This window comes from Heterodontus francisci, chromosome 7 (assembly GCF_036365525.1).
Source record: "Heterodontus francisci isolate sHetFra1 chromosome 7, sHetFra1.hap1, whole genome shotgun sequence".
NCBI lineage: Eukaryota > Metazoa > Chordata > Chondrichthyes > Heterodontiformes > Heterodontidae > Heterodontus > Heterodontus francisci.
In genome coordinates, this window is record NC_090377.1 from 96,528,406 (window position 1) to 96,541,941 (window position 13,536).

The 13,536-nt window shown below is 42.9% G+C and overlaps 1 protein-coding gene across 4 annotated transcripts in view; it reads right to left on the bottom strand.

Moving 5' to 3' along the window:
• The window catches only part of LOC137372162 (serine/threonine-protein phosphatase 6 regulatory ankyrin repeat subunit B-like), a 447,200-nt gene that overhangs the window by 20,215 nt on the left and 413,449 nt on the right, over window positions 1-13,536 (bottom strand). For all 4 annotated transcript variants that reach the window (XM_068035690.1, XM_068035687.1, XM_068035689.1 and 1 more), the window contains one exon: window positions 12,752-12,887. In XM_068035690.1, the coding sequence (XP_067891791.1) occupies window positions 12,752-12,887 (136 nt within the window). The remainder of the gene's footprint in view (window positions 1-12,751; window positions 12,888-13,536) is intronic.

The following is a 13,536-nucleotide window of genomic DNA, read 5'->3' on the forward strand; positions in this document are numbered from 1 at the left end:
GCAACAACCTAGTTGTAGACAGAAATCGAAGCGCACAGAAAAAGTCAAAAGAACAAAGGAAGACTACATTCTCTGCCGGAACCTCTGATATTTCAAAGGCATGATAACAAAAAATTTTTAAATAAAAAGTCGCAGCATTTCATCATTCATCAAACCTTCAAAATCCTCAAATAGGCATAAAGATGCAGCAGAGATCAGGTAACTTGAAGAGGGAAGTGGAGGATATAAAAAGGTGAGCACCTGGCTGAGGAAACGTAAAAGGCCATCACCAAGCAGAAGCAAATTACAAAGTGGGGGACTGTCAAAGGGGAACATTCAAGAGGAACATAATTAAAAGGCCAGCAATTGAGAGAAGCTATGTTAAAAGGAAGAGAACCCAAGTGAAATAAAATTAACAAGAGAACAAGAGAGAACTTAATTTTAAAGGGAACGCCTGAGGGAAACAAGTTAAAAGGGCACCCAAGAAAAGCATAAATTGAAAATAATGATGCTACCTTTATAATAACAGGGAGCACTTTTCAGACAAAAAGGAGCAATAGCTTGCATCTAAACAAAATGGAAGCAATAAGAAAAGCGAGTAATAGGAAGACAGTTTAAAAAACAATTTAAAATAGGTAGGTGGGAAAGGAGAATTGGATGAATTTGGAACCCAGACGAGAGTGATTGTAGAGCAGAATGAAAGTAGCCAAGAAAAAGGAAAATCTAAAATAAAATGCAGTTTCACGAATGCTTGAAGCATTAAAAATATAATGCTGAAACTAGCTGCTGTTCCGACAATCAGGAAGTAATAGGAATATCAGACTCAAAAAAAGGTATCAAGTTTAGATTGGAAAGGAGATGGTACAGTGCTATATATCAGGTACATATGGAAGGTTAATGAAGTTTATTCCTTTGGGGCTCGTGTAGTTGCAACACTAACTGCTTGGGTTAAAAAAAGATGCACGCGAACCCCTCCTTCCATTTACTCTCCAGCTGACATTCATTGCCACATCTCTACCTTTCTATATCTCATGACCTCTGAACACGTGGGGCTGAATTTTACCAGGCTTCCGTCGTCGGACTCCGTGGCGAGGGAGGGAGGGACAGAAGATCACAGCGGCCTGCCACGGAGCCCGACGCTGGACGTGCCAGGCCCAACCTTCCCGGCGGCGACGCGGCTCTACAGCGGGACCTGACTTGGCAACGGGACCTGATTTAAATATTTAAATAAACCTCGAATACATTTACCTACAATTCCCCGCGATCTTACAATCTGTCCGGGATCTTCCAAGCGATGGGTGGCACTTGCGCCTTCACTTGCCCGCCGAGGGAAAGCAGGTGCCACTGAGGTGGGAAACTTTGGATTTTTACTGTAGTTGGGGGGGGGGGGGGGGGAAGAGAAATGGGTGACCTCTGCACTTTATACAGTTGGGGGTGGTGGGGGGGGGGGGAATGGTGTCGGGGGAAGAGATCCAATGTTCAATGCGAGTGTTTTGGTCGTGGGGGAAACAAGGCAACCATTTATTTTCATTGTATTGTGAGGTGGGGGGGGGCAGAGATGGGTCAGAAGTTTATTTACAGTGTGGTGGGGGTGGGGTGGTGTACAAGGTTCAACTCTAGTTTCTGTGCAGGTCTGGCAGCCCTTTAAATATGGCGGCAGTGCCTGCACTGAGGCAGCTGACCCTGTTTACTGCGCTGCTGAGGTTGTCCCCGCCACGTGATTTGGGGGGGGCTTGGCCACCCTACGTATTTAAATGAGCCGCTGTGCGCTAGATCGTGGCAGGGTGGCGGCATGCGGCCCGTGCGTGTGGACCGCCATTCTTTCGCCCGCCACTGCTCCCGGTGGCGTGAAAATAAAACTCAGCCCATGGTCTTCACCAACAAGGCCAGCTTAAACCACTTCCTAGTATCCTTGATTACTACACCCTACCTTCTTTCAGCTTCATTTCCTGCTGCATCTACCTTGTAAAAGCTCTCCCTCCATTCATTTACAATTGCACATTAAAACTCCTAAGGAAACATAACTTCCTTCCATTTGTATTCCAATCTGCAGAGATAAAAGCCAATGTTCCATTAGGCATTTTGATTGCCTACCTACTAGTTTTTAATTATTTGACACCCAATCCTTTACAATTCCTAAATACTCGGATATTTTTTTTTGGGCCCCAAGTGGATACCTTCATATCTTCTATCTGCACTATTCACCATCCTTATTAACTGAGTGTCATATGAAAATGTATACAACTCTCTACTCCTTAAGCCAAGACATTAATAAATATGGCCTTATAACAGATCCCTGGGGAATGCCACTTGTCACATATCACCAATCAGAGCACATACCCTTTATCCCCACTCTACCTTCTAACTCCCAATCAATTTCCAAGCCATATCCAATTCCGTGTCCTCTATTTGCACTAATAATCTCGTCTGGAACACAAATAACATCCACAGACCTTATTGGTGATCTCAACAAAATCAGCTGAGTTAGTTAGACACAACTTACTCTGAACAACGCCATGCTGGCTCCCTCTGATCAGCTCAAATTTGTTCAAGTGCCCAGCCACTCTGTCCTTAATGACAGAGTTTAGCAGCTTCCCCACCACTGATATTAAACTAACAGACTTGAAGTTGTCTGGTTTCTCTCTCCCATCCTTCATAAATAATAGAGCAACATTTGCAAATTTTCAATCTAATAATTCCCAAATCAAGAGAGCTTTGAAAGATAACAACTAACGTTTCTACAAATTCCTCACGTACTTCTTTTAATATGATGGGGTAGAAACAATCAGGTTCCTGAAATTTTAATTCCTATTATTTTCTCCAATATCTTTTTTGTTTAGCTGTGAAAATGGATACAAAGTATTCACTTAAGAAATCTTCCATTATTGTGCTGTCTATTACAGTACCATCTGCTTCTGTCTTTAATGAGTCCAAATCTCCCTTAGCCAGTCTCTTATTAATATAGTTCTAAAAGCTTTTAATACCAGCCTTTACATTACATGAAGGTTCTATACATTCCTGTGTTACAGCTCCTGATATTTTCTTTGTGCCCTTTTGTTGCTTTGTATATTTATTCCAGTCTGCTGAATTACTACTTTTCTTGGCATAAGCCACTTCCATCAGCTTTATTTTCTTTTATTCATTCATGGGATGTGGGCATCGCTGGCTGGCCAGCATTTATTGCCCATCCCTAATTGCCCGTGAGAAGGTGGTGGTGAGCTGCCTTCTTGAACCACTGCAGTCCATGTGGGGTAGGTACACCTACAGTGCTGTTACGAAGGGAGTTCCAGGACTTTGACCCAGCAACAGTGAAGGAACGGTGATATATTTCCAAGTCAGGATGGTGTGTGGCTTGAAGGTGCTGTTCCCATACATCTGCTGCCCATGTCCTTCTAGGTGGCAGAGGTCGCGGGTTTGGAAGGTACTATCTAAGGAGCCTTGGTGCGTTGCTGCAGTGCATCTTGTAGATGGTACACACATGCTACCACTGTGCATCAGTGGTGGAGGGAGTGAATGTTTGTGGATGACGTACCAATCAAGCGGGCTGGTTGTCCTGGATGGTGTCGAGCTTCTTGAGTATTGTTGGAGCTGCACCCATCTATCACACTCCTGATTTGTGCCTTATAGATACTGGACAGACTTTGGGGAGTCAGGAGGTGAGTTACTCGCCGCAGGATTCCTAGCCTCTGTCCTGCTCTGGTAGCCACTGTATTTATATGGCTACTCCAGTTTCTGGTCAATGGTAACCCCTAGGATGTTGATAGTGGGGGATTCAGTGATTGTAATGCCATTGAATGTCAAAAGGAGATGATTTGATTCTCTCTTGTTGGAGATGGTCATTGCCTGGCACTTGGGTGGCATGAATGTTACTTGCCACTTATCAGCCCAAGCCTGGATATTGTCCAGGTCTTCCTGCATTTCTACAAGGACTGCTTCAGTATCTGAGGAGTCGCGAATGGTGCTGAACATTGTGCAATCATCAGCGAACACCCCCACTTCTCACCTTATGATTGAAGAAAGGTCATTGATGAAGCAGCTGAAGATGGTTGGGCATAGGACACTACCCTGAGGAACTCCTGCTGTGATGTCCTGGAGCTCAGATGATCGACCTCCACCAACCACAGCCATCTTCCTTTGCGCTAGGTATGACTCCAACCAGCGGAGAATTTTCCCCCTGATTCCCATTGACTTAAGTTTTGCTAGGGCTCCTTGATGCCATACCTGGTCAAATGCTGCCATGATGTCAAGGGCAGTCACTCTCATCTCACCTCGAGTCCAGCTCTTTTGTCCATGTTTGAACCAAGGCTGTAATGAGGTCAGGAGCTGAGTGGCCCTGGCCGAACCCAAACTGAGCGTCACTGAGCAGGTTATTGCTAAGCAAGTGCTGCTTGATAGCACTGTCGACGACACCTTCCATCACTTTACTGATGATTGAGAGCAGACTGATGGGGTGGTAATTGGCCGGGTTGGACTTATCCTGCTTTTTGTGTACAGGACAAACCTGAGCAATTTTCCCCATTGCCGGGTAGACGCCAGTGTTGTAGCTGTACTGAAACAGTTTGGATGGGGCGCAGCAAGTTCTGGGGCGCAGCAAGTTCTGGAGCACAGGTCTTCAGAACTATTGTTGGAATGTTGCCAGGGCCCATAGCCTTTGCAGTACCCAGTGCCTTCAGTCGGTTCTTGATATCACGCGGAGTGAATTGAATTGGCTGAAGACTGGCATCTGTGATGCTGGGGACTTCAGCAGGAGGCCGAGTTGGATCATCAACTTGGCACTTCTGGCTGAATACTGTTGCAAATGCTTCAGTCTTATCTTTTGCACTGATGTGCTGGGCTCCCCCATCATTGAGGATGGGGATATTTGTGGAGCCACTTCCTCCAGTTAGTTGTTTAATTGTCCACCATCATTCACGACTGCAGAAGTTTAGATCTGATCTGTTAGTTATGGGATCGCTTAGCTCTGTCTATCACATGCTGCTTAAGCTGTTTGGCATGCATGTAGTCCTGGGTTGTAGCTTCACCAGGTTGACACCTCAGTTTGAAGTATGCTTGGTGCTGCTCCTGGCATGCCCTCCTGCCCTCTTTATTGCACTAAGGTCAGTCCCGCGGCTTGATGGTAATGGTAGAGTGGGGGATATGCCGGGCCATGGGGTTACAGATTGTGGTTGAATACAATTCTGCTGCTGCTGATGGCCCACAGTGCCCAGTTTTGCATTGCTAGATCTGTTTGTCATCTATCCCATTTAGCAAGGTGTTAGTACTGCACAACATGATGAAGGGTATCCTCAATGTGAGACGGGACTTCATCCCCACAAGGACTGTGCAGTGGTCACTCCTACCAATACTGTCACGGGAAGATGCATCTGCAGCAGGCAGATTGGTGAGGACGAGGTCAGGTATATTTTTCCCTCTTGTTGGTTCCCTCACAACCTGCTGCATACCCAGCCTAGCAGCTATGTCCTTTAGGATTCGGCCAGTTCAGTCAGTAGTGGTGCTACCGAGCCACTCTTGGTGATGGACATTGAAGTCCCCCATCCAGAGTACATTCTGTGTCCTTGCCACCCTCAGTGCTTCCTCCAAGTGCTGTTCAACATGGAGGAGTACTGATTCAACAGCTGTGGGAGGTCAGTAGGTGGTAATCAGCAGGAGATTTCCTTGCCCATGTTTGCCCTGAGGCCATGAGATTTCATGGGGTTCGGAGTAGATGTTGAGGATTCCCAGGGCAACTCCCTCCTGACTGCATACCACTGTGCCGCCACCTCTGCTGGGTCTGTCCTGCCGGTGGGACAGGATATACTCAGGGATGGTGATGGCAGTGTCTGGGACATTGTAAGGTATGATTCGGTGAGTATGACTATGTCACGCAGTTGCTGTGTGTTACTAGTCTGTGGGACAGCTCTCCCAACTTTGGCACAAGCCCCCAGTTATAAGTAAGGAGGACTTCGCAGGGTCGAATTTGCTGTTGTCGTTTCCGGTGCCTAGGTCGATGGCAGGTGGTTCGTCCGGTTTCATTCCGTATTGACTTCGTATCGGTTAGATACAACTAAGTGGCTTGCGAGGCCATTTCTGTGGGTCTGGAGTCATATATAGGCCAGACCAGGTAAGCAGAGCAGATTTCCTTCCCTAAAGGACATCAGTGAACCAGATGGGTTTTTACAACAATCGACAATGGTTTCATGGCCATCATAAGATGGCCACCGCCTCCCCTATATACTGCATCTTACCTTGTATTCTGACCATGGTTGCTTGGCTGAACAATTTTAGGAGCATGCAATAGTCACAAATTGTACTAATACTTCTTTTAATACCTCCCACTGTTTTTCTGGAGGTTTATTTGTTAACAGCTCAGCCCAGTTTCACATGTTCAGCTTATATCTTATTCCTTCGAAGCCAGCCCCACAAGTTTCAAACCTCAATTTATCTGCGATCTTTCTCTTTCTCAAACTTAATGTAAAACTTTTGTTGTGGATGACTTTAATTAACCAAATATAAAATGAGGAATACCCAAATGGCAGGGCTATGGGGAAAAAGGGCAATGGGGACTAATAGGATAGCTGACACAGACACAAAAGGTTAAATGGCCTCCTTCTGTGCTGTACCATTGCTTGATTCTGTGATTCTAAATGGTTCAGAGTCCAAGTTAGTAAAGATAATGGGCTGGATTTTACCGGCATTGGGCTCCGTGGCAGGGAAGGGGTGGGCGGCTGGACGATCATCCCGGCAGAGCCACAGAGCCGCCATAGAGCCTGAGATTGGGAGGGTGGGGCCCGAACTTTCCGACGGCAGCGAAGCTCCGTGGCGGCACCTCCTCCACCACCCCCCGGTGACGAGATCCAGCTTTGCATATTAAAATGAGCACCGTGAATACATTTAAATAAACTTATCTCCCATCTGACGGGCCTGTCACAATCTTCAGTGCAGCGGCTGGCACTCCCGTGCCTTCACTTATCCGTCTGTGGAAAGCAGGCTTGAAACTGGTGGGGAGGGGGAAGGGAGTAAGATTTTTAGTGCGGGGTCAAATAATCATATGTAGGGAATGGTGGGAAGGGGTGAACTGTGAACTTTGTACAGTTTGGAGGGGGAAGGTCATATTTGTAAGTTAAGTGTTTTTTTTGGGGGGGGGGGGGGGAAGGGCAGATACTTAACTTTATTGCTATTGGGGGTTTGGGAAAGGGACATTAGAATTTTGTTTGCCACAGTAGGGGGAATCTCTTTAAAAATTTATATCGAGCAGCAGGGCTGGCTGCCCTTTAAAAAGGACGCCAGCGTCTGCGCACAGGCAGCTGATGCCATTGCCGGCGTCGACAGCCTGTCCCTGCCATGTGATTGGGGGGGGGGGGGGGGGGGCAGGCTGACCCGGGTATTTACACGAGCTGCCGCATGGTAGACCGTGGCAGCTCAGTGGCGTGTGGCACTCAGGTGTGGGCCGCTATTTTTTCGCCCACCATCGGGAGCGGTGGTGGGCTCTTAAAATGCAGCCCAATGTGTGACCCGTTGGAGGAAATGCAGTGCACATCTTGACTTCATAATGATAAGTGACCCAGACAACACACAGGAAATGGAAGTCATGGTGCATTAGGGGATAACAACTATAGAATAGCCGACTAACCAGGAGCCAGGTATATAATTTTTAAAAGGCTAGCTTCAAAGAAATAAAGGAACAGCTTAAGCAAGTTATTGTTGCTTAACAACAGCCCAGTAGAGAAGTAAAACACCTACCAAGACATAATGCAGAATAAATAGACTAAATAAGCATGACCCTAAACAAATGAACAAGAAATCAAAATTCAACGAGTAGAAAGAAAAGCTCCACAAATCATGCAAGGAGAATGGTGAAGGGACTCAGTGGAATTATCCAGAGCAAAAAGGATATCAAAAATAGGGCTGAAAGAGGATGAGCATTAGCTCACATTCTAAAAGCATATATCCTCCAAGTATTCACAAGTTAGAACAAGAACAACTTGCCCTCTACTGAAATAGCGATAACATAACCAGAATAAATGACAGACAGGGATGAAATGGAAGTCCAAAACAGGCTAATATGACTGAAAACAAATAAATCCCCAAGGAAGGACAGTATTTATCCTACTGAGAGAGACAGTAGAGAGTTGTGAGGCACCAGCAGTGATCTCGAAGGAGTCAATAAATATTCTGATGGTGCCAGTAGACTGGAAACAGAATAACATAGTGCCAATTTCAAAAAGGATGAGAAAGAAGATGCAGAAGGGCACTGCAAAGGTACCAGGAGATTGATAACAGGCTAACGTGATTCTCATGTTCAAAAGGGTGACATTAACAAAAACTTGTATTAATAAAGCGCCTAGTAAAAATGCCCAAGGCATTTCACAGGAGTGCTATTAGACAAAACCTGACACTGAGCCACATAAAGAGATATTAGGGCTGATGACCAAAAACTTAGTAAAAGAGTTAGGTTTTAAGGACCACCAAAGAGAGGTAGAGAGGTGGAGAACTTTAGAGAGGGAATTCCAGAGTTTAGGGCAGCTAAAGGCACGGCCTTCACTGGTGGAGATATAAAGGGATGCTCGAGAGGCCAGAATTGGAGGAGTGCAGGTATTGTAGAGGGTTGTAGGACTGGAGGGGATTAAAGAGATGAGATGGAGCAAGGTCAAGGAGGGATCTAAAAATAAGGATGAGAATTTTTAAACTGAGGCAATGCATAACCAGGAGCGAAAGTAGGTCAGCGAGCATAGGGGTGATGGATGAATATGACTTGGTGAGAGTTAGGGCATGGACAGCATCATTTTGGATGAGCTTAAGTTTACATACAAAATAGTCATAGCAACTTCTATTCCATCTAAAATAATGCATTCAATTAGCAGTAATAAACTTGAGGATTATTAGTACATTACCTAGTAAACTGCGGCCAAAGTGGATTCAGAAAAGGAACATCCTGCTTGACCAACCTTCTTGTCTTTTGAAGACCACTGCCCTACTGCACTGTTGAAAGTCCTAACACATGGTGTATCTAGACTTCCATGAAAACATTTTACAAAGTTCATACAAAAACTAATACTCTAACTCAAAGTTATAGATAGGGTAAATTTTGGGAATGGATAAAAAATGGGCTTAAATTTAGAAAATATTTGAGTACTCGTTAGAGGAGTTATGCCAGGTTGAGGGGCTTGTATGGAGTGGGGTGCCCAAGGGCTTGGTGTCAGGATTACTACTGCTTATAATTTGCATCAATGACTTGATCTCAAAGTGGTTACATTTGCAGATGATATCAAACTAAGGAGGGGCAGTAGAATTGGAAGAGGCAGCTTTGAAGTTACAGAAAGAGTTGGAGAAAATATGTAAGTGTGCAGAGCAATGTCAAATGAAATTTAATGCAGACATGTGTAAAATACTGCACTAAGGAAGGAAAACTAGGTGACATGACTTCCATAAATGGTGCTGAACAGCTACAGATAAAGCTGATAGAGATGTAGGATTGTTGACTCGATGCTCAACATATCCAGCCAAAGAAGAGCAATCAAAACAATAATGCTGAACTACAGAGGCGAAATAGTACAAAACGAGTCAAAAGAAGCAGTGATCAAACTGTACAGAGCTCTAGTTACACCACAATTTGAATACTGTATCCAGTTTTGGGTGTCGAGCGCTGAGAATATTTAAGCACTGGAAGCACTGCAGAGAAGAACCCCAAGGCTGATTAATAGTGCCAGTGGTCTAAGTTACAAAGACAGACTAGAGGAAGTTGGGTTTTTCAGCCTGGAAAGGAGGCATCTGAGAGGTGGTTCTCTAGAATTATACAAAATACTAAAGGGTATGGGAAAAGTAAATCTGGAGTGTTAGTATTAATTAAATTCTGAGATGACACAAGTTCAACCTAATAAAACTGAAACTCAGATATTATTTCAGCAAATAATTCTTCACACAAAGGGTGATCAAAGCATGAAATTGAATTCCAGATAATATGGTGGAGGTGAGAATCCTGGATACATTCAACTGGATTCTGTAATAGAAGGACTTTAAGACTTTTTTGAACAGATGCATAAAGATGGGCTGAATGGCCTTCTTCATCTGCAATTAACTGGACATCTTGCGATGTAGCAGACTGTCCAAAATTAAATTAAGTTCTTTGGAAAATGCTAGTTAACCTCAGATTGATAGTTTAATTCTTCCATTTAAGGTTCTTATGTAATGGATAAGTAACTGATTGAAGTATATTGGGACAATTGCAGTTTCTACCTGACATCAACTACTTGGATTCGGATCAATGCAAATTGGTCAAATTTATAGATAATAGTACATTGAGTGGGGAGGCAGCTGATTCTGAGGAGGCAACTCTCTCCATGAATGATGTATAAGTAACTAAAATTTAAATTAACGGATTGAGATATTCAACATGTCTAAACATTGCAGAACAGCAATTCAGAAAGAAAATAGAATGCTCGGACTATGTAGCTAAAACAGAATATATGTCAAAGGAAGTCATACTCAAATGCAGAGAGCATTGGTCAGACCAAACCTAGAGTATTGTGTCATCATGGCACAAAGCAGACATTCAGGGGCTCGAGGCAGCTCAGAGAAAAGTACTGAACTTTGTGTCATAGGTTTGAATTATGAGGAAAGTCTGAGAAACTTGGGCGTTTCGGTCTTGAAAGGAGGAGACTGAAAGGTTATCTTATAGAGTTGCAAAAGATGATAACCAGTATGGAAAAAGTTAATCCAGAATAATATTTCAAACTAAATTGCGAGAGTCTAGTAAAAGGTGAATTTAGCAATGTCAGGCAGATGTTAATACACAGAATGATCAATATTTCTAAGAGTAGTAGTACAGATGAAAAATTCTGGTATCATTTAAACAAAAAGATCAATACTGTAATGGAGGGATTGTAGTATCTTTCTGACTGGATGAACTGAGATGAGGAGAGCTGCTTTCTCTTTTACCTTATGATCTACTGTCGTGGAATCATGACCATCCCATGAAAAAACAGTTTCTCAGTTTAACATCTGGTGTATGGCAGTTAAGTGTCTGTCTAAATTGACGATTCAATTCATATAAATGATCACTTGTGTAAGATACCAAAAGGCTGCTGTACCCTATGAATTATTTATAGTGTGAGATACTGCCCTCAGGTGAACAGTGGCCAAGATTACATTTAAAAAAGCTTTATAAACAATATATACATATGTACAAAACAAAGACAGAAAAGCCTAGAAATCTGCTTGGGTAAAACACTGACAGGAAGGAGGAGACAGCAATATTTATGATCACCCAATATGAAGTGTACTGACAGGGACAATGGAAGGAGGTAGCTGGGGCAGTTAGTGTTCATACAACAAATCCATGCAAAGTACAGCAGTGCAGAAAAATGTTCAGTGACCTCATCGATCAGGCAAGTGAAGAGAAGTCGTACATACCTTCAGAGAATTCACAGTACTAAGCATAACTGTACTTTAAAATGACCTCTCGTCACACTGCATTGAAGTTCTTCCGTTGCTTCCCATCAATACCCAACAGGTAGTCCTTTGCACTTCCAGAATTTGGTTATGTTCATTCATGCAAAGTTTCAGATAGAATGTAATTGCTTAGTATATGCACCCATGATCACACCTATAGTTTATAAGTCGATTTCACCAGGTAGCATAAACTGCGTCCCAAGGTGAGGTATATTCACCTCTGTCTACAGATGCAGGTGCACAAGTATTGGCGGGTGGATATAAAGCAATTGTCGGGCAGCTTAGCCTGCCTGGAACCCCTTCATTGCTGCTACTCTCCTTCAAAATACCTCAGCTTATAATTGACACAAAGGCTCACAAGAGCCTAAGTGACAGCAGGCAAAAAACAAAAAATTGATGAACAGTTCATTAATGGGTGAGATTCCACCCATTGTGGCCTTTCCACAATATTACTGCCACCTAACAATCCTGGAAGCTTTCATTTCACATGGACATAATTTGCGTCTGACATTCTGCACACCACAAAGTGATGTGCAAGACAGCCCCACCTCTAATCGATATTTTAGATGGCGGCACTTCCATCGGTCTCCAGAAATCATGGTGGAAAAATGAGGCAGGCACTGAAGTGGGCAAAGATCTGGTGTAATGGCTCTTCATTCCCTTTTGCACTTCCAAAACTGATATAGCAACGCAAAACTAGGCAGAGGCCATGGAAAATCTACCGTACAATTTTATGAGTGAAAAGAAGCTGAAAAGTGCTACTCTTTTTACCTGAGGCCCCATTTGAACACCTGTGGATTGCAGCCCAAGCTATAGTCAATTTTGTGCATGAGAGTGTCACATGCAGATGCACGGCTATAAATTCCCATTTGCTCCAGTCTCAATTTTGTATGACCCATACATTGATGAGGCAACTCCCACCAACTCAAGATTGGAAGATGCCTGGAATTAGACCAACAGCCCAATCTCTGTTGAGGAATCATGCATTACATAGAGACCCTCAAAAAGGGGAAGAATTGCTAAAGAATGAAATATGGGGAAATAGTCACCTATCATTCTAAATCCTGCTTTTTGACTACATAAATAAAAATAAATTGATGCACCTCTTCAGTAATGCAATCTGAAATGTTTGATCAAGAAATATATTAATTTGGATTTTTCAGAAGTAGTTCAGAAGTATATACTTTTCACTGAATAAATGCCATGGTATGACAACAGATCAGTTTTCATTATAAAATGATGATGATTACTACCTTGGACATCAATTTGACCACAAATTACTTCATGAACATTAGATCATCTAAGACTAATGTATTGACACAGCTAATTAATAAACAAAGCTTACCTTAACAAGATAAAGAATGTACCCAAGTATGAGAGCCACAGCACCACAGGTTGTCCAGACGATAAAGAGCAGGAAAATCATAATACTGGAACTTTGAACATTTAATGGCTTATATTCCTTTTTAATAACACATGGCCTGCAAGATGGGAACAATGAAATGCACTACAGCAGTGTTCAACTTTACAACTGGAGTTTGAAATGAATCAATTCTCATTTAATCTACTAGGAACATTTACAATTTTTTTGTTTTCCGAAGAGCAAGTCTTGCCATTAATGCCCCTTTTTGAAACTCAAATGATTTCAACAAGTTATACCATGGCTTATTTTGTCCCAGTGCTGTTACACAAGAGAACATTTTGTTTTTCTTTGTACACCACATCATTAAATTGATAGAAATAATTAAATTCAGTTACAGAATAGAAATGTTCATAATTGTTCGATAAATTGGCCAACGAAATAAGCAAATCTTGGTCTTATGTTGCCTCACGGTATCTATGGAAAGTTAAATTTGAAATGTCACAATAAAAACTCTTGCCAAAGCAGTCTACTTCCCTATGCACATAAACAACATCATAAAAGTTCTAAATATTAAGCAGTGGAGAGGTATACTTCAACGTGAGGCTTCAGTAAAAAAAAAATGAAGAATTTTAATTGAAAAACAGTCTATGGTCTGTTCCTCATCTTCCTGTCAATTGACCTTATTTAAGGTTCGTTGAGTTTAAACATAAAGTACATTACCAACAGCTGATGGAAATCAACAACACACTGCAATTTCTTCAGCAACA